Below are 21,944 nucleotides of genomic sequence, written 5' to 3' on the forward strand. Positions count from 1 at the left end.
TGAAGTATCTGCCTTCAGCTCAGGTCATGATCCTGGGGTCCTGGCATCAAGCCCACAGCTGGCTCTCTGCTCAGTGGGGAGCCTGCCTCTCCTCCCTCTGCCTGCCGCCCCCCCAATTATGCATGCTCTCTCTCTCTCTGTCCAATAAATAAGTAAATAAATAATCTTTTAAAAAGTGTAATAGAATAGAAACCACTGGAATGTAATCTCATCGAAATAAACATTGTGAAGCTTTTGCTTGCATTTTTTTTTTAAAGATTTTATTTATTTATCAGAGAGAGGGTGGGGAGAGAGCGAGCACAGGCAGAGAGAATGGCAGCAGAGGCAGAGGGAGAAGCAGGCTCCCCGCTGAGCAAGGAGCCCGATGTGGGACTCAATCCCAGGACGCTGGGATCATGACCTGAGCCGAAGGCAGCTGCTTAACAACTGAGCCACCCAGGCGTCCCTTTTGCTTGCATTTTTAAAAACTCATACACACATCTCCTGAGTCACAACATAAACCATATTTTTTAACATGGAGTTGCAATAAAGAAAAAAGACAAGTTTGAAAACAAGTGGGTAGACGATAGCGAATGCTTACAGAAGGTCCTGCAAGCCAGGCTTCTTTAGTTTAGTCTGAAACACGAAGTGTTCAGATTTGCTGGGTATGTGTGATATGAAGACAGGAACCAAACAAGAACCAACTAAGATCAGTCTGGGGCTCAGAATCTCTCTTTGCTGGGGCCCAGTGACACAAGTAAGAAGTATTCTGCTTCCGGCTTTGTCCAAATTTAAATTTGCACAGGATCGCTTTTGGAAGCTGTGTTATATCATCTCTACACATCACAGATAAAGACTGCCCTGAGCTCACGTGCACAAGAAAAATCTAGCAAATTACCCTGCTGTGCTATTGTTGACACTCTGGCAAACTGACAAAGCCCGGCAGCTTTGACCTTGATCCTCAGTAAACCAAAGTGTTTGGGTTTCCCTATGCCTGGCAAGACAGAGCAATTAGCCTGGAGAGCCCGAATGCAGAAGAGAAACAATTCATGGAACCGTTCCTTGTTATACCCTAAGGAGGGAATTAGTAAGAGTTCCCTCTCTCCTCAGAACACAAACAAACTGAATGGATTGTAGTTTCAGCCCTTCTGTAATGTAACTAGCTTTTTATTTATTCTCACATACTGAACATGCAACCAACCTCGAAGAGCGTGAATCCTGTTGGGGTTAAGGGCATACATGCCATACCCCAGATTTCCATAGACATTACTTTTTATCAAGACTTCTTCTGTGAACAGGTTGCGAATGAGGTATCTGGCTGCCAGTTCTGGGCGAGACTTCCCTTTGGCTATAGTCAGTACTGAATGTGGCAACTGTATATTTCTACCTGGATTTCCAAGATATTCTAGAAGCAAAAGAGGGAAAAGATGTCAATGTTCATGGCAAGGTCAAGTTGTTTGTTTTTTTTTAAGGCTTTGATTTTTCTGAATTTTTAGGCTCCAGAATCTGAGAACTTAAAAAATAGTAAGCCCTTAAGCTTTTAGTGTATCATGAGATAGCATGAGAAACAAAACAGGAATCACTGCTGATGTGATTACGGATACTCCAGTGGTTTAGGGAAACGACTCAGTGCTCTTGTACCTAGTAGGACAGAATCAGTTTTATTAACATTATGTTTATTTTTCATAACAAATTCTAACAAAGTAATTTCAGTGCACTGTTATCCTCTTTATAACAAAGACTTGTTCAAAAAGAAGCAACAAGATTCTTACTAAAATATTTACAATTTTTAAAAAGCAGGTTTTCTGTTGGGTATTAAAGTCATCATTTAAAAATCAGCAAACTCAGCTATCATATTTTAGTTACCTTACTTGAACTGAAAAATAAATTTTAAGTCTATTTTCATTCCTCAACCCCACAGCCTAACCATGTTCATCTCACCTCAGTCCTAGTGATTCAAATTAACTACATTTAAAAATATTCTATTTTATATACAATAAAGAATTGTTTATTGGAGAAAATATGTTAAAGAAATATAATATGATTCTTACATGTCAATAAGCATATTTTTCATCTTGGAACATTCATCATTTAATGGGTGGCTGTATTAATTACTGAACCCCCCAGATCCAGCATTTACCAAGAGACACTGAATTATTTAAAAATAAGTTCATTTAGCGGGTCTTAAGACTTCACTCTAGAAGATTCTCCTAGTAGTATTTATCAAAGTCAGAAAAACAGGTTAATACTCTTTAACCTGGTAATTTCAATTCTGAGGACCTAACTTAACAATCCAAGGGGTGCCTGGGTGGCTTAGTTGGTTAGGTGTCCAACTCTTGATTTTAGCTCAGGTCATGATCTCAGGGTCTTGGGACTGAGTCTTGCGTCCAGCCCCAAGCTCGGCATGAAGTCTCCTTGTCCCCCTCCCTCTGCTCTGCCCCGCCACTTGCATGTGCACACTTGCTCTCTCTCTCAAATAAATAAATAAATAGAATCTTTTTAAAAGATAATGCTAAGTCTTCTGTTCATGAACATGGGATATCTATGTATGTAGGTCTTTCCTAATTTATTTCAAAAATATCTTGTAATTATCAGAAAGCACACCTGGCACTTCTTTTAATAAATTCATCCCTAAACATTTTATTAAACAAAAGGCTCCATGCTCAGCGGGGAGTCTGCTGGAGATTCTCTCTCTCCCTCTCTCTCTCCCCCTCTTCCTGCTCACTTGAACTCTCTTTCTCAAATAAATAAATAACCTTTAGAAAAAGAAAGAAAGAAAAGAAAAGAAAAGAATCTGGGACTCCTGGGTGGCTCAGTAGTAGAGCGTCTGCCTTTGGCTCAGATCATGATCCCAGAGTCCAGGGATCAAGCCCCACATCGGGGTCCCTGCTTGGTAGGAAGCCTGCTTCTCCCTCTCCCACTGCTCCTGCTTGTGTTCCCTCTCTGGCTGTGTCTCTCTGTCAAATAAATAAATAAAATATTTTTTAAAAAGTAAAGAATTCAAAGTATGTACAAAGCTATCCAAATGAGTTTTTTGGCAGCATGATTTGTGTGACTGATAATCCCCTCCCCCAAAAAAAATCCTCAAAAAAAAAAAAAAAAAGTAAAGAGGCAGGTAGTTAAACAAGTTAGGATATACTTACTCAATGGAATATTATACACTGTTAAAAGCAATGATCATAAACAATGGAGATTCTTGAGGAAAACACACATATCATGTTTATTTTCTTTTTTTTATTAAAGATTTATTTATCTATCTATCTATCTATCTATCTATCTATTTATTTATTTATTTGACAGAGAGAGACACAGCGAGAAAGAGAACCCAAGCAGGGGGTGTGGGAGAGGGAGAAGCAGGCTCCCCGCCGAGCAGAGCGCCGGATGCGGGGCTCAATCCCAGGACCACGGGATCGTGACCTGAGCAGAAGGCAGAGGCTTAACGACTGAGCCACCCAGGCGCCCCACACATATCATGTTTAAAAAGAAGCGTGAATATATAGAGACCATAATGTTTTAAAAGGTAAGAAAAAAATTAGAAGAAAATTAAAATATTCATCTTAGTTCTTTATGGTATCTTGATCATAGGAACCTTTCTTTCCTGCAGAATATTTTTGACCTTTTCAAAACAAAACGGTGTAAGAGACTGTACACAAAGTGGGCAGCTGCCTGGCTCACAGTTCATTATGTTGGACCTATCTCCTGGTTCTAGACCTGGGACCTAAGCGCTGTAGATCAGATTCTTTGTCCTAGGAATCTAACAGGGACGAGAGAGAACTAGAACGTAGAGATCATGGAAGATGCAGACAGAGCCCCCATAGACCTCAGTGGGCGAGAGAGGTCACAATCTAAGGGTTGGTGGTTTGGCTCCTGTTTACGGCTCGGTTTGCTCCACGCTTCTTCAAATCCAGGAGCTCTTCATCCACTGATTTTTGCTATGGTTTAATTAGGCCAGGGTTTGTTTCTGCGGTATACAGCCTGAACAAATACAGTAGTTACAGGGGCGCCTGGGTGGCTCAGTGGGTTAAGCCTCTGCCTTCGGCTCAGGTCATGATACCAGGGTCCTGGGTTCGAGTCCTGCATCCGGCCCTGCTTCCTCCTCTCTCTCTGCCTGCCTCTCTGCCTACTTGTGATTTCTCTCTGTCAAATAAATAAACAAAATCTAAAAAAAAAAAAAAATCCAAAAAACAAACATAGTAGTTATTTTACTTTTATAATGGAAAAAATATATATAAAGATGCACCTTTTAAATAATTTCATTGGAAGAGGTTCACAGGTCATACCCTACTGAAGGTTAGCAGGGGAGAGACGGAAAAGAGTTTGACCACCTCAGGTGCCACTAAACCCAAGCAGACTGAGGAGGAGGTGTCCGGAAGCATGAGTGGCAGGTGCACAGTCACCTACGGAACCCACCGCCTCTTGATACGAATGCAGTAGGATGTGCCTCCAGCCGACAGCGAGCAGTGGGGGCAAAATGTTTTGAGGAATGAGATTCATTAATTCACACAAAAACCGTTTAAGGAGCACCTGTCATGTGTCAGGCACAGAGAGAGCAAGACCCCTGAGTCGCAACCCGCTGTAGCTCCTTCTGCCTAACCAGAGAGTTTGCCCGGCTTGAAGGAACAGACCCAGAGTTGCTTTCTGAAGGAAAAATAGCAGATGTAGCTTAATGTTAAAAACTATCAGTCTCGGGGCGCCTGAGTGGCACAGTTGGTGAAGCATCCAACTCTTGGTTTCAGCCCAGGGCGTGACCTCAGGGTCATGAGATCGAGCCCCGGGCCGGGCTTCGTGCTCAGCACAGAGTTGGCTTAAGGTGCTCTCTCCCTCTCCCTCTGCGCACTCACGTGCTCTGTTTCTCCTGTCTCTCAGATAAATAAATAAATAAACCTATCAGTCCCAGAAGTAGGTTTCTATATTTCATTAACCCATTAATAGGAGAGATTAAGTTGTTTAGATGTCTCATTATGAAAAGTTTCAAAAATCTTTGAAAGTAGAACAGTACACTGAGCCCCAGGAATGTACCATCCAGACTCAACATTTAGCATCAAGAGAACTTGTATTAATAACTCACCCAGTGCTTCATAACATATCACTGAATTCTCAGTGGGACGTTCTTGAACTCCTTGAGGGTAAACCCTGCTGTTCCACCAAGAATTCCCATTTTCTCCTGTTCTGAAGGCAATGGTTCGCTCACAAAGCTGGGAACTGCTTTCATGGCCATCAGTCCCCCCTTTATCGTTCAAATCTGTAGGCGCTGGGATGTCGAGACTGGGGGGACCTTTATTGCTGTCACCAGTTTTCTGCTGAAACACAACATTGTGTCTATAATAACCAAAGTCCCCCTGTGAGAAGATATGGTCACGCTCCATCACCTGCCAGGGCCCCCCAGGTTGGCGAGGGAGCAACGGTCTTTAATAAGGTCACCAGAAACCCCCAGGTAGTGTGCGCCGTGACAGAAGCAGACATGTGGCTTAGCCTCTTGGAGGGCTCGGTAGCTTTATCTAATGATAACTGCTGGCGCCAAATAAGTGCTTAGTAAACATTTCCTGAAGAAACGCGTAAATGAGTCTGTTCTGAGTTGACAATTTGGGGGTTTTAATTTTTTTACCATTCTTGTTTGTCTTCTCTTTTTCCCCAGTGGCTAGAGACTCTAGGAATCTCTAAAGACCTTGGGGATTTTTTTTTTTAAGCTGTGCTTGAGACCCACTTTCTTGGCATATGTCACCAGACCCTCTGGTGCCAAGGGTGGGAGAGCTCCAGCATTCACGACTTTCTTTGAAAGCGTCTCCCGTGATTCGGTGACAACCCGCGCTCTAGGCCAGGACTTCCCACATGGCTCTGTACACGCGAACCCCCTGGGGTCTTGCTAAAATGCAAATCCTGCCTCTGCAGGTCTAACGGGACCCTCAAGACTCTGCATTTCTCACAAGCTTCCCTGCAGGGCTGCCGCTGTCGCCCGTCAGGGACCGTCCCCCTCGGAGTCAAGGACGCAGCAGGTACATGGCAGCTGCTGCTTCTCTCCTGACGCTGAAGCACATATGCAAATTAGCATTTTCCAGGCAGCATCATAATTTTACATTCAAATGTTGAGGGTGCAATTTTTGTAGGATAGAAAAGGGAATGTGAAAAATAAGCAGATTTGGTTTCAGACAGATGGTGCTTGAGCTATCACTGAAATCAAGCCGTTCACCAGGAAAACAGAAGCTCAGCTACAGATATTCTGGGCAACTAGTTTCCATGCACTTACTCTAGAGATGCAGGACCAACGAGACATGGCGAGAATAACATGGGCTTTGTAGAGAGGTGGGTGGAAATGAGAAATTGTTAAGTTAAATGCTTCAACAGGAGAAAGCAATAGACGTGACACTCTCCACTGCAGGCCCATTTGTGTTAAAAAAAAAAAATCTCTAATGCACTTTCATGATTGAATGGATGCGAGAAAAGCCAGATTCCTGTTTAACAAGTAACTAGGGACGTGGTAAGATACCGGCAGCAGCTGAACCTCACGGCCAGCACGACATCCACCAGGTTCTGCCATCACTGAAAGTGGACAAAGACAGAAGCGCCTCCCTTTGCTGCCATGCCACAGTCTCCCCTTCTCTGCGGTACTCAGCGGGATGCTGAAAAAGATTTCCCAAACATCTCTGCAGCTGAGAACTCTTCTTCATATACCCTATGCCTTCAAATACACTGATCGTAACACTTCGTAACACTCCATTTGATTCATTTTCTCTTTAGGATATTTGTATGGAGCATAAATATCAAAGAGTAAAATAAACAGGCAGAGACCATACACTGCCCCCAAAATTAAATAAACAAGATTTTGAACACACGACCTAAAGATGCCATGTGTCACACTCTCCATTCTGGAACTGTATACAGTATGCCCTGATACAGCAGTGACCATATTTAAATAAAAAATAACTTACTGGTGCTGTGAGGGATTCGGCACATAAACAATAGATCAGAGAATTGATATCAGCAACACAAGTTTTCCAGTCTTTTCCACATTCACGCAAATCATGGTTGGGAAAATTTGTTGCCAGATGTTCTGCAAATAGTGGAAAACATTGATGAAAATTTTATAAAAAGAAAACAAAACCCAAAGAACTGATGAGACTTTTTTAGTTGAAAATACTGACATTTTCTATTTTGAATTGCTGCTCTTTTCTCTCTTTCTGAGAGTTTAAAAATTCTACCAAAAAAGGATGTTTTGCTGAGTATCTCACTTCTTCTAAGGTGCAATTCCCCTATAAAACACTGATGTGGGGAGCCACTAACGAGGTTGTGGTGCTTTTATTAAACTAAGAACAGATACTATACTTAAATCTTAGCCAAACAGCTGAGAAGCGATGAGGTTATGGTGCTTTCAAAAATAAGTGTGTAACAGAATGTCAACTATTTCTGGGGGCTAATGCCACTGAATAACCCTATGGATATATTAAAACTGAAAAGGAAACCTGTAAGCAGAAAATGGTGTTATAGCCAACACTCTTAGACTGCAGTGTATTTATTTGGGACACTACGTGTCCGTCTTCCCTAGAAGCTATTCCCTCTGCCTAGAATATCCTTCCTATTTATCTAGCTAAGGATTTCAAATCTAGCTCAAGTGTTCTGTCCTTAGTAAGCCTCCCCCAGTGCCCTCAGAGTAGTTGCTTACTCTCTGAGCTTCTACAACATTATCGCCCTGGACTGGGATTGATCTGTTTCCCTCAACAGTACTTTCTAGACTGTGAACTCCTTGAGGTCAGAAATACTTATTCGTTGTTATGGTCTCAGTGCCCATGAGTTCTACAACCTTCAACCAAATTGCTGGAAGCGGGGAAGGCAGGAGGCTGAATTAGATTAATCATGACTTTCTATTTCTCTTTTGTCAAGTTAGTAGCACCAAAGTGTGTTTTAATCCTCCCCATTTTGGGGGGCTTTTTTCTTTATTTTTTTAGTACCAAGCTTGAGCACTAAAAAATTGACTTAGTTCTAGCCATAAGCAGCTATAATCAATAAAGCTTGTCTTGGGCGCCTGGGTGGCTCAGTCGGTTAAGCGCCTGCTTTCAGCTCAGGTCATGATCCCGGGGTCCTGGGATGGAGCCCCATGTAGGGCTTTCTGCTTAGCAGGGAGCCTCTCCCTCTGACTGCCACTCCCCACCCCAACTTGTGCAGTCTTTCTCTTTCTCTCTTTCTCTGTGAAATAAATTTTTTTTAATCTTTAAAAAAATAAAAAATAAATCTTGTCTTATTCCATTAGTCTATGGACAAGTTGCATTCTTTACAAGTTGTTACCCATTACGTAATGTTAAATTGTAAAATCGGGGTCAGACAGGTGAAAAACAGCTCTAAGATTTACACAGTCTTCCTCACTAGCTCTTAAACTACCAATAACATTCATCAGACAACCCAGTGATGATCAGACAAGACTTCACAAAGAGTTTACATACCTCTTATTGCAGCCACTTTGTTTGGATCTAGAGGTTGGCGGCCTTGGGAGTTGATGCCTACCCAGCTGCGCACCAGAATTTCCTTGGAGAACAAAACATGAACCAAGTAGCGGGCTGCATGCCTCGGATGGCTCTTCTTTTGTGCAGTCAGCAAATTAATATTAAGCAACCTGACATTCCTTTTTGGATCACCAAGATACCCTTTTAAAACACAGAGAGAAAGTAAAGTCTTGGTTTTCTCATGCAAGGCTACCAAGAAAGTGCCCAAGAAAATTAAACTAATTGATTTCTAATTCACTAATTTCTACTTGGATAAATCTTTTCCTATACTTCTCTCTCCCTTCAAAAGGTCTCTGATGCCATCTGCATAACTTAGCATTTTTCACTTTTGCTCTTCTTGAATTTTTGGTACTTGAACTAGTCATTTCACTGTCTTGAATAAATTCAACTCTTGGGCCAAAGATGCATATGCAAACATGTGGCTCTGAGATCCCACTGCTTCCTTTTATCATCTAAAAGTACACTCGGAGCCATATTACTGTAGGAGTATATGTTCCCTAAAGATAATCTAGAAAGTATGGGCGGGCATAATTAAGAAAATTTTGAAAAAGCTAGCATTTATTGAGTAACTACTATATATATCAGGCACTAGGCTAAATATTTTATGTCTATAAGCTCGGTTTCATTATCCTAACAACTTGTTACCCCTTCGAAGAGGAAACTGAGGGTCATAGAAGGTAAGGCATTTGAATAAACTCACAGAGCCAGGTTTTAAATCTGTTTATAAGCAAAGTGCTGTGAACCATTACTCTGCTAATGCCTTCTAGTCTTTTTGTTATTTCTTCTTTTTTAAACACAGAATTAAAATCATACTTTGTATATAGTCTGAATCCTGCTTCTTCAGTTACCATTCTATTTCAAGCATGTCTTCATTTTCTTTGGGTTTTTTCTTTCAAGTCGGCATTCCTATCTTCATGATTTTCCTGACAGGTGACATTTATGTTACACTTACCTTCTGAGCACTGTGTTAAGGGTTTTCAGTGAATTATTCCATTTGAGTCTCACACTTCTATGAAATAGGTACGATGATTTTTGTCACTTCCCCAAAGGAAGAAACTAATATTTAGGTTAGAGACGTGGCTGAAGACCACATGGTTAGTAAGACACAGAGCTGGGATTTGACCCCAGATGGTCTGACCTAGGAGCCCATGCTCTTGACCATTGTGCTTTACTGTTTCATACCCCACGGATATACCAGGAATAACTTAGTTAATTCCCTATGGTTGCTTGTTTGGCTGCTCCCGATTTTTCACGATTCTGAAAAGAACATCCTGTACCAAAATTTAAATACAAATCTTTTCTATTGATTGAATTTTCAGATATCAGTGGGATTACTGAGTCAACTGGCATGAATACTTCCACGGATTTTTATACAGACTACCTTTCAGAAAATTCTCACCACCGTATACTTCTAACCACAGCATATCACAGTGCCCATTTAGTAATAAAGAATACAATATTTGAAGTTTTTTTCTAGTTTAGTTAGCAAAACAATTTAAAAGAAAAGCATCTCCTCTAGGACAGGAGTCAGCAAACTCCAGTCCCCAGGCCAATCCCAACACCAGTTTGTGTAAAGCGAGTTACACTGGCACAAAGCCACACCCATCCATCTACCTACATCTGTGGCTGCTTTCATGCGACAGCAGCAGAGCTAAGTAGTTGTGACAGACACCAGATGGCCCAGAGAGCCTAAAATAGTTCTGATCTAGCCCATTACTGAAAAAGTTTGCTGAGCCCTATGCTAGAATATTAATAAGAGAATAGCTACCAGAAGTAGAGACACAAAGGAACTATACAATATTAGGAAGGCTTGCCCTTAGAAACTACAGAACTTAGGGTCCCTTCCTCTCTGCCACTGTGGCTTGGCAGGGAATACAGGAGGGTGTGAAGAAACATGAGCTTTAAGTCAGAGAGGACCGAGAGTTCCAGAACTGTCACTCACTAGCTCTGTGACTTTGAGAATGGGAATAATAAAAACACCTACTTATGAAGTCATTTGAATATTAATAGAGAAGAGATATGTCAGTTGATTAGCACAGTGTCTTGTGCATAATACTCAATAAGTGTTAGCCATTCTGATTAATATAACCTAAAACCAACCTTTAAAATAGAAAACAAAAAGCTTCCATTAGCCTGTATCAAGGATGTTTGAAGAATATAGGTTAAATGGCGCTGCTTGTAATACGTGTCATTTCGCACTCACCAAAACCAGAAGGGCCACAGAGAGATGGCGAGATAGAATCTTGGCTATTGTCCTTTTCCAATACAACTGGGTAGTTCATTATCTCAGGGACGTCTCCCACGTTGTTTTCTGCTTTTAACAGTATTTCTACAGGTAAAAGCGCTGGAAGAAAAGGAGTCTCAATTGTAAATTCACCATCCAGCAAACTATCGCTCAGGTGTGAAGGGGAAATAAACACATTCTCAGACAAAGAAAACCACAAGTGTTTGTCACTAGCAGACCTACTCTTAAGGAGAGGCTACAGGAAGATCAACAGAAAAGTTATGATGACATAAAGAATCTTGGTGCATCAGGAAGGAAAAGGGAACAACAGAAATAGCAGAAGTATGTATGAAGGGAAACTTGATCTTCATTCCGTATAAAATGGAATGGCTACACTGGAAAACAGTTTGGCAGCTTCTTATAAAACTGAATCTTCGATGATCACATGACACAGAAATTTCGCTCTTGGGCATTTATCCCAGAGAAATAAAAGCTCATGATATGACACCAAAGCCTGCACATGAGTGTTCTTACCTTTATTCATAATAGCCAAAACCATGACAACCCAGCTGTCCTTCAGTAGGTGAATGGTTCAACAAGCCATGGTAAATCTAATACCACAGAATACCATTCAATAATAACAAGAAATAAAGAACAGAAGAGGCAGAAATATGGATGAATATAATGCAATCATGAGTTCTATAAATCATGCTTCATGACCGAAACAAAAATGAAAACACCATCTGACATCCAAGACAGTAAGTTAAAAGTGAGGAGGGCACAGGAAACTAAGTGGAATTAAAAGTTTCAGCACTTCATTCCAAGTGGTAAAATGCTGAGACCAGTAGACTGTGATAAGTCACATATATATAAAATAACATCCAGAGCGACCACTGGGAAAACTGTACAAAGCAATATATTAAAAAACATAAAGATGGAACATAGAAAAATATTCAGGTAACCCACAGGAAGGCAAAAAAAGATAAACAAAAAAAGAATGAGAGGGGCGCCTGGCTGGCCCATTCAGTAGAGCATGCAGCTCTCAATCTCGGGGTCGTGAGTTCAAGGCCCACATTGGGTGTAGAGATTACTTAAAAAAATTAATTGAAGGGGCGCCTGGGTGGCTCAATGGGTTAAAGCCTCTGCCTTCAGCTCAGGTCATGATCCCAGAGTCCTGGGATGGAGTCCGAGGACAACAGGCTCTCTGCTCAGCAGGGAGCCTGCTTCCCCCACCCCCACCTCTCTGCCTGCCTCTCTGCCTACTTGTGATCTCTCTGTCAGATAAATAAATAAAATCTTTTTTAAAAAAAATTAATTGAAGAAACTTTTAAAAATGAGAAAATAGGAAACAAAAGAAATGTAACAAAATGATAGACTTAAGTCTATGATAGCAATAATTATCTGGTATGTAGTTAACCTAACAATATCAGTTAAATGAAAACAAGTGATAATGTGGATGAAAAAGATCAACTCTGTGGTGTTTACAAGAAACTCTGTAAGTTCAATTACATAGATTGATTGAAAGTAAAAAGATGGAGAAGAATATACCATGCAAACATGAGTCCAAAAAACAGCAGAGTAGCTGCGTTGACATCAGATAAAGTAGACTTCAGAGCAAAGAAATTTACTACAAACAAAGATGAAAAAGATCAACCCGAGGAAGACAATGATTCTCAACATGCCAAATGATAAATTCTCAAAATACATGAAACAAAAACTGAAAGAGCTGAAAGAAGAAATAATGAAATCCATAATTCAAGTTGAGGATCTCACATCCCCCCTCTCTTAGCAACTGGTGCGATAAGCAGACCAAAAATCAGCAAGGTTATAGAAGATCTGAACAACACACTCGACCAACAGGATTGTCATTATAGAACATTCCACCCAACAAAACCAGAATAGATTTTTTTTTTTTTCGAATGCCTATGGAACAAATGTTCCTCTGTGCCAGGGAATATGTGCAAAGTTGAAATGCCTGCGGAGCTTTCACCAAAACAAGGCACATCATACACCAGAGGAAAAAAATCTCAAGTTTAAAAGAAAAGATATCATATTGAGTATATTTTCTGACCATAATAGAATCAAAATAGGAATCAGGAATAGACAATAGAAAGTTTTCAAAGAAATAATAAAATACATAGGAGTTCATGAAAATAAAACACATCAAAATATAATTAAGGCAGTACTGAAAATGAAATCTACAGCATATATCTGTAATCTGAAATCTATAGCATAATATAAATGCTTACATTAGAAAAGAGGACAGTTCTAAATCTATAATCTAAGTTCTTACACCAAAAACTAAGAAGAGTAAAATAGACTCCAAATAAGCAAAGAGAATGAAATAATAAAGAATAAAAATCAATGAAACTGAAAAATATGAAATCAATGAAACAAAAAACTGATGCCTCCAAAAGATTAATAAAGCTAATAAAACTCTAAAAAGAAAGAGATGACACAAACCATCGATACCAGGAATGAAAGAAGTAATCCAGCAGCCATCAAAATGATAATAGGGAATATGACAGACTGCTTTACGTTCATAAAATTTGATAACCTAGAAGTGTTGAACCAATTCCTCCAAAATTACACAGACCAAAACTCAACCAAGATGACATAGATATCTAAGCAGTCCTATATCCACCAAAGACATTAAATTTGCAATTAAAAGCCTTCAGAAAAGGAATCTATAGGCCCAAATGATTTTATCAGAGATTTTTCATCAAACATTTAAAAAAGTAACACCAATTTTTCATATACTCTTCTATAAAATACTATAAAATTATAAAGAAGGAGAGAACACATTAGCCTTTGAATGGGTTAGAGATGAAGCCAGGGAAGGAACAACACACGACATGGTTATAAACAGGCAACGAGAGGGTTCTTGGAAGTAACTCACCACTATAGTGGCGAATACCTGAACGCAAGCATCTTATAAAAGTACAGAGCACAAAACACACGCGAAAACATACAAATGAAAACAAATCAGTCTGGGGACATATGAATAGATGTGTAGACTGTATTGATGCCAAAATCCTACTTTTGATATTTTACTCTATTTTTATAAAATATTAGCCTTGGGAGAAATGTGGTTAAGGGTACACAAGATCTCTCTGTATTAATTTCATGTATTACATGTGATTCTGAAATATCTTCAAATGAAAATTTTAATTTTGAAAAAGCTATCACTAAGAATTCATATTAAGAATGTTGATGAACCTAAATTAGAGAGTGCTACTCACAATACGTATCATTTCGAACTCACCAAAACCAGGAGCAAGAAAGAAAGATTCTGAGCCAGTATCTTGTTCGTTGTCATTTTTCATTAAAATTGGGGAACTTGTTGTCTCAGAATTCATTTCTTTGCCAGATTCTGTTTGAACAACATTTTGATCAGTGAAACATTTTCAAGCGCTGCAAGACAAGACATCTCAACAGTGATTTTTCTATCACGCGAAACTATCTTTTAAGAATGAAGCAGAAATAAAGACATTGCCAGACAAAGGAAAACTACAAAAAAAAAACGTTGCCAGCTGACTTATCTTTAAAACGTGGCTAAAGAGGAATATGAGCAAAAGGATATGATGAAGGAAGGAGTCTTGGAGCATAAAGAAGGAAGAAAGAAGAACAGAAAGAGCAGACTCGTGCACGCAGAAAAAACGAGATCTCTCATAAATCACTGGTGGGAGTGGAAATGGTACAGTGACACTGGAAAGAAGTTAGGCAGTTATCTTACAAAACTCAACTTACCCTTACCGTAGGACCCAGCAAATGTGCTCTTGGGCGTTCTCTCAGAAAAACGAAAACTGATATTCACACAGAAGCCTGTACACGAGTGCACATGGCAGCTTTACTCCTAATAGCTCAAAACTGGAAACGACCCAGACATCCTTCAACCAGGGGCAGATAAACAAACCACGGTAGATCCATACTGTGGAATAGTAGTCAGCGATTAAAAAGGAAGAACAAGAGACATACATGGCAACTTAGATGAAGCTGGAGGGAATCATGCTGAGTGAGGAAAGGCCATTCTGAGAGATTATATGCCATGAGAGTCTGTCTGCAGAAAGCTCTTGAAAAGACAAAATTCTAAAGAAGAAGAGCAGATGAGTGGCTGCCAAGGGCAAGGACAGGGCAGAGTAGGCATAAGCGAGTAGGAAGAGGGAAGCAGGTGTGGGTTTACAGGGTGATGAAGGGTATGAAACCCTACTCACATCATGAAATTACTAACATAAAACTGAATACACACACACATAAACCCATGCACAGATACAAATAAAACTGAGAACATCTCAATAAAATCCGTGGATTATATCCATGTCTATACACTGCTTGTGATACTATAGTTCTGCCAGATTGTAACATTGGGGGAAACAGGGTGAAGGGTACACAGATGTGCAGCCAAAATTTTCTCAATACAGAGCTTCTAATTTTTACCTGTTAATTTTAATTAATTTTTAATTAGGAAAAGCTACCATTAGATCACATGAAGGGTACTAATGATTCTAGATCACATAGGGCTACTTGTAATATGTTTCATTTTAACTCACCCACATTGGAAGGAATGAAGTAATATGCTGAAGTTTCTTGACCACCATCATTTTCCACCAAAGTTTGATAATCTGTCATCTGGGTGCTATTCTCCAGGCTGGTTTCTGCTTTGACCAAAACTTCTATAAGGACAACATTTTTTAAATGCTACCAAAAAAGACTACCAACCTCATGTTCTATAGCCCATGAAACTATTCTTCTGTACTGAAGCAAAAATAAAGATATTTATGGACAAAGAAAACCAAAAATATTTGTCACTAACTGATTTATGCTTTAAAAAAAGGTTAAAGGAAAATCTTCTTGCAAGAACACATATAAAAGAAAGAATTCTGGAGCATTGGGGAGAAAGAACAATGGAAAAAGCAGAAATATGGATGCAGAGAAACTGGATCACCCATACATTGTTGGCAGGAAAATGGTACAAGCTACACTGGAAAGCAGTTTGTCAGTTTCTTATAAAACTAAGGATGCGATTACAAAAGGACCCACGGGGCGCCTGGGTGGCTCAGTGGGTTAAAGCCTCTGTCTTAGGCTCAGGTCATGATCCCAGGGTCCTGGGATCGAGCCCCGCATCGGGCTCTCTGCTCAGCGGGGAGCCTGCTTCCTCCTCTCTCTCTGCCTGCCTCTCTGCCTACTTGTGATCTCTGTCAAAAATAAATAAATAAATAAATAGATAGATAGATAGATAGATAGATAAAATAAAAAATAAAAAAGGACCCAGAAATTGTACTCTTAGGCATTCATCCCAGAGAAATAAAAACTTGTGTGAAAGAGTGCAATGAATTTGAAAAGCAAAACTAAAAATGATAAACAAGTATTCATAGCAGCTCTAACCCAAACAGGAAACCTGGAGGTTTTGAACAGATGAAGAGATTTTTAAAAATCTTGGTGTATCCCTACATTGGAATAGTACTCAGCAAGAAAAAGGAAGAAATGACTGATCCCTGCAGCAACACGAATGAGCCCCCAGGAAATTACACTGAAGGAAAGGAACCAGTATCAAACACCATGCAATTCCATTTATAGAACAATGCTGAATGGGCAGATTATAAATCTGAAGAGTAGATTCCAGACTGCCAGTAGTTAGAGACAGTGCAGTGCAATGCATGGAACTGGGGAGAAAAGTCCTCTGGAGGGAGTAGGTGTGGTTACAAGAGAGCAATATGTTGTGATTATTTTCTACTGTTTTTGCAAGATGTTACCATTGGGAGAAATCGGAGAATGGGAACACAGGTTTTATCTGTATTCTTTTTTACAACTGCACGTGCAGCTAAATTTTTCTGAAAATAAAAACTTTGATCAGAAAAAGTTACCACTATCAGGGTGCCTGCGTGGCTCAGTCGGTTAAGTGTCTGCCTTCAGCTCAGGTCATGATCCCCGGGTCGTGGGATCAAGTCTCACATTGGGGGTTCCCTGCTCCATGGGGAGTCGGCTTGTCCCTCTCTCCCGGCTCCTCCCCCCCCACTTGTGCTCATTCTCGTTCTCTCTCACTCTCTCTCAAATACATAAATAAAATGTCTTTCTAAAAATTAAAAAAAAAGAAAAATCTACCACTATCTTACACTAAGGATGTTGATGAGTCTAGATTAAAAATGCTACGTGTCAAATGTGTCATTTCGAACTCACCGAAACTGGGAGGAAGGCAACGTAACGATGAAGTGTCTTGACCAATGCTGTCTTCCAATAAAACTGGATAACTTATGGTCTCAGGGTTCTCTTCTGGGCTGGTTTGAGCCTTTACAAACATTCCTACAATTAAAATATTTTCAAATTACGGAAAGACGCAAAATCTCAGCCGTGAAATCTCGATCGCGCAAAACTGTCCTTCAATAAAGAAGCAGACTTGTGAGAACATGAGAACATTAACAAATGGACTTGGAGGGTATTATGCTAAGTGAAATAAGCCAGACAAGTAAAAAAAAAGACAAATACTGCATGGTATCACTTACATGTGGAATCTAAAAAGAAAAAAAAAAAGTCAAACTCATAAAAACAGAAGGCAGAATAAATGAACAGCAATTGTCAGGGGTCAGGGGGGTGAGGAAAGTGGGGAGAGGCTGGTAAGAAGGTACCAACTTTCAGTTATATGGTAGGTAGGGACAGAGGATCTAGCATACAACCTGGTGACCATAGCTCGTAATACTGTATCGCATCACTGAAATTTGCTTAAGGTAGAACTGAGCATTCTCCCCGCCAAAATATGAAAGGTAAATATGCAAGATGGCAAATATGTTAATGAACTCAGTGGCAGGAATCATTTCACTAGGTACAGTACATCAAATCATCACCCTTTACACGCTCTAAATATATTGCAACTTTATCTGTCAATTTTACCTCCATGATGCTGAAAACAAGAAATGAATATCCAAACTGTTAAAAGAAAAAAAGAATGAAGGGAAAATCATGACATTCTCACACAAAGGAAAGCCAAAAGTCTTTGTCACTAGCTGACTTACATTTGAGAACAGTTAAATGAAAATCTATCAGGAAAGAATGATGAAAAAACAAATTGTGGAGCATTAAAAAGGAAGAAAGAATGACAAACACAGCAGAAATCTGGATGCAGAGAAACTGGACCACTCCTACATTGCTGGTGGGAAAGTAAAATGGTGCCGCGTCTCTGGAAAACCACGGGGGCAGGTTCTTATGATATTAAACATGCAATTACTGCACAAGCAAGCATTTGCACTCTCCAGGCATTTATCTAAGAGAAATCAAGATTTATGTTTACACAAAAACCTGTCCATAAGCGGTCACAGCAATTTTACTTGTAATACTGAAAGCTGGAAGGAAGTCCAGATGTTCTTCAACCAATACACAAACCGTGAACCCCCGCACCATGGAATAGTACAAAGCAACAAAAAAGAAGGAAATGCTGATACACGCAACAAGTCAGATGACTCTCCAGGGAATTATGCTCAGATGGGTGCGGTTTCAGAAAGGCAAGGTGACGCATCCTCATGGTGATGGCAATGTTCTCTATCTTGACCGTGGTTGTGGACACCAAACCTACTCATATGATAAAATCAAACAGGATTAACACATACACAAAAACCAATACAGTGGAATTGGGGGCCTTTCAATAAGACCCGTGGGTGGCATCAATGTCAGTACCCTGGCTGTGATGGTCTATCATAGCTCTGCAACATGTTATCATTGGCAGAAATGGGTAAAGCATAAATGAGATCTCTCTGCATTATTTCTTACAACTACATGGGTATCTTAAATTACTACGATATCACAAGTTTAATATTCAAAAAAAGCTATCGCTAGCTGGCATGAAGAATGTCGGTACTTCTAGATTAAACAGTGCTACTTGAAATACGTATTGTTTCAAACTAACCGAAATCAGGCGGGATGGAGAAAGATGAAGAGGCAGGAGCTGGGTCACTGTCATTTCCCGATGAAGTTTGGTAATACACTGTCTGACAGCTGTTTTCCAGGCTGGTATCCGCATTTTCCGGCGTTTCTACAAGTACAACTTTTTCAACTGTTGAAAGACAAGAACTCTTAACTGTGAATTCTGTACTGAGTGAGATTATCTTTCAGGAAAGAAAGAGGAAATAAAGACACTCTTGCACAAAGAAAAATCTTTCTAAAAACTGTTCCTAGCAGATTTACTATTAGAAGATAGCTAACGGAAGATCTTCCAACAGAAAGGATGGTATGAAAGAAGGAAGCTTGTGGCATCAGTAAGGAAGAAATTGTACTAGAAAGATCAGAAATATAGATGGGGAGAAAGTGGACCCCCCCCCATACATTGCTACTGGAAATGTAGAATAGCCCAGCCTCTCTGGAAAACTGTTTGGCAGTCTTTATAAAACCAAACATGCTATTATCGTTAAGACTCAGCAACTTCGGGGCACCTGGGTGGCTCAGTGGTTTGGGCTGCTGCCTTCGGCTCGGATCATGATCTCAGGGTCCTGGGATCGAGCCCCGCATCGGGCTCTCTGCTCCGCAGGAGGCTTGCTTCCCTCTCTCTCTCTCTCTCTCTCTCTCTCTGCCTGCCTCTCTGTCTACTTGTGATCTCTGTCTGTCAAATAAATAAATAAAATCTTAAAAAAAAAAAAAAGACTCAGCAACTTCGCGCTTGGCATTCATGACAGAGAAATGAAAACTTGTATTTACATAAAAATCAGTACATGAATGTTCACAGCAGCTCAACTTTACTTCTCGTATCCACAAACTTGGAAAGGAAAAAAAAAAAGCAGATGTCCTTCAATGTGTGAATGTTTAAAAAAAAAAAAAACTGTTGTGTATCTATACCACGGGAAACTCTCCACCAATTGAGAGAAATAAAAACTTATATTTACCCAAAAATGTGTACACAGATATTTATAACTGCTTTGCTCCCTAATGGCCAAACACTGAAAAAAATTCAGATGTCCTTCAGTAAGTGATCAGACAAAATGTAATATATCCATAACACTATTTTCATCAATAAAAGGAATAAACTATTAATATAGAAAACAAACTAGAGGGCGCCTGGGTGGCTCAGTGGGTTAAGCCGCTGCCTTCGGCTCAGGTCATGATCTCAGGGTCCTGGGATGGAGCCCCGCATCGGGCTCTCTGCTCAGCAGGGAGCCTGCTTCCCTCTCTCTCTCTCTCTCTCTGCCTGCCTCTCCGTCTACTTGTGATTTCTATCAAATAAATAAATAACTAGATGAGTTTCCAGGCAATTCATCTGAGTGGGGGGAAAAAAGCTAATCTGAAAAGGTCACATCATGGAAGACTTTACTTCTATAACAAGCTGAAGAGACAAAATTACAGCAACAGAGAAAAGATCGGAGATAGCCCGGTGTTGAAGATAGGTCTTGGGGGCAGGGAAAGTGGGTAGGGTTGTAAAAAGAGGCACTAACGAGGGATCCTTGAGTGATGGACGTGATCTCTACCTTGACTGTGGGAGATGTGCGAACCCACTCATACATTCAAATTACATAGTAATAAATACACACATGCACGCACATACACAATACACACACACACACACGGGTGCAAGTAAAACCGGAGGCATCTCGATCACACCTGTGAACCGTATCAAGGTCAATGGCTGGGTTGTAACACTCAAATACGGCTCTGACGGGTGGTATCACTGGGGAAAATACGGAAAGCATAAGCGGGATATCTCTGTGTTATTTCTTACAACGGCACCAAATCTTGAATTACGTCAAAATTAAAAGTTTCGACAAAAGCTGTAACTGGCTTGTATTAAGGATGTTGATGAACCTAGATGAAACAGAGCTACACGTTGATATGTATCATGTTCAACTCACCGAAATTGGGCGGGAGTGAGGCAGATGAAGAGTCAGTCCCTGGGCCATTGACACTTCCCAGTAAAGCTGGGTAATAGATTGTCTTAGAGCTGTTTTCCTGGCTGGTTTCTGATTTTTCCGGCACTTCTATAAGTATGAATTTTTCAGCCGCTGAAAGACAGGAACCCTCAACTGTGAATTCTCCATGAGGCAAAACTACCCTTCGGGACAAAAGTGAATTCTGCAACAAAGGAAATCTAAAATCTGTCCCCAGCAAACTTACCTGTATAGAAAGAGGAAAGGAAACTCTTCCAACAGAAAGGACATGATGGAAGAAGGAAATGTGGAACGTCAGGAAGAAAGAAAGCACAACGGGAGGAACAGAAATGTGGCTGCAGAGAGACACAATCACTCTTCCATTGCTGGTGGGAATGAAAACTGGTAGTGTCTCTGGAAAGCTGTTTGACGGTTGCTTTATAGAACGAAACACGCTATTACCAGAAGATCCAACATTGTTGGCATTCATGACAGAAACAAAAACGTATTTACACAAAAACCGGGACGTGGATGTTCACGGCAGCTTTACTCCCAATACCAAAAACCAGGGGGGAAAAAGCAACAATAACTCATGTCCTCCGGTGGCTGAATGGCTGCAAACAACTCTTGCACCCTGCAGCTACAGAAAAGCGGGAAGGGGCTGCTCCATCCAGCCATCTGGACAAATCTTCAGGGAATTATGCTGACTGAAAAACACCGAACAATCTTCAAAGGTTAATACCATAAGATTCCCTTTATAGAACACTCTTGGAGTGACAAAATTATAGAGAGCGGTGTTTGCCAGGGGCTAGGGGAATGGACAATGGTGAAGGAAAGGACAGCCCGATAGAGGGGGGTATGGTTCTAAAAGTGCAAGACGACGGGGCGCCTGGGTGGCTCAGTGGGTTAAAGTCTCTGCCTTCGGCTCAGGTCATGATCCCAGGGTCCTGGGATCGAGCCCCACATTGGACTCTCTGCTCAGCAGGGAGCCTGCTTCCCCCTCTCTCTCTGCCTGCCTCTGCCTACTTGTGATCTCTGTCTGTCAAATAAATAAATAAATAATCTTTAAAAAATAAAATAAAAGTGCAAGACAAGGGATGCCTGGGGGCTCAGTCAGTTAAACCTCTGGCTCTTGGTTCCAGCTCCAGTCATGATCTCAGGGTCATGGTCTCAGGGTTGTGGGATCAAGTCAGACTGTGTCAGACTTCTCCACACTTGGTGAGGAGCCTGCTTGAGATTCTTTCTCTCCCTCTAGCCCTGCCCCTGGCTCGTGCACTCACACACACACACACACACACACACTCTCTCTCTCTCTCTCAAATAATAAATAAATAAATAAAATCATTTTTAAAAGGAGCAAGATGAGGTATTTCAATGGCAATGGAAACATTCTGTATCCTGACTTGGGTG

General features: G+C 40.5%; 1 protein-coding gene across 1 annotated transcript in view; it reads right to left on the reverse strand.

Moving 5' to 3' along the window:
• Nucleotides 1–21,944, reverse strand: part of BEND2 (BEN domain containing 2) — a 62,774-nt gene that overhangs the window by 14,933 nt on the left and 25,897 nt on the right. The window contains exons 10-19 of the mRNA XM_045089203.1: nucleotides 20,520–20,669; nucleotides 18,590–18,736; nucleotides 16,873–16,995; nucleotides 15,246–15,368; nucleotides 13,961–14,068; nucleotides 10,675–10,815; nucleotides 8,412–8,612; nucleotides 6,906–7,027; nucleotides 5,048–5,279; nucleotides 1,181–1,384 (exon numbers count right to left, since the gene is read on the reverse strand). Coding sequence (XP_044945138.1) covers nucleotides 1,181–1,384; nucleotides 5,048–5,279; nucleotides 6,906–7,027; nucleotides 8,412–8,612; nucleotides 10,675–10,815; nucleotides 13,961–14,068; nucleotides 15,246–15,368; nucleotides 16,873–16,995; nucleotides 18,590–18,736; nucleotides 20,520–20,669 — 1,551 coding nt within the window. The remainder of the gene's footprint in view (nucleotides 1–1,180; nucleotides 1,385–5,047; nucleotides 5,280–6,905; nucleotides 7,028–8,411; nucleotides 8,613–10,674; nucleotides 10,816–13,960; nucleotides 14,069–15,245; nucleotides 15,369–16,872; nucleotides 16,996–18,589; nucleotides 18,737–20,519; nucleotides 20,670–21,944) is intronic.

The sequence above is a fragment of the Mustela putorius genome, unplaced genomic scaffold (genome assembly GCF_011764305.1).
Source record: "Mustela putorius furo isolate JIRA1106 unplaced genomic scaffold, ASM1176430v1.1 tig00003836_pilon_pilon_pilon, whole genome shotgun sequence".
NCBI classification, from domain to species: domain Eukaryota; kingdom Metazoa; phylum Chordata; class Mammalia; order Carnivora; family Mustelidae; genus Mustela; species Mustela putorius.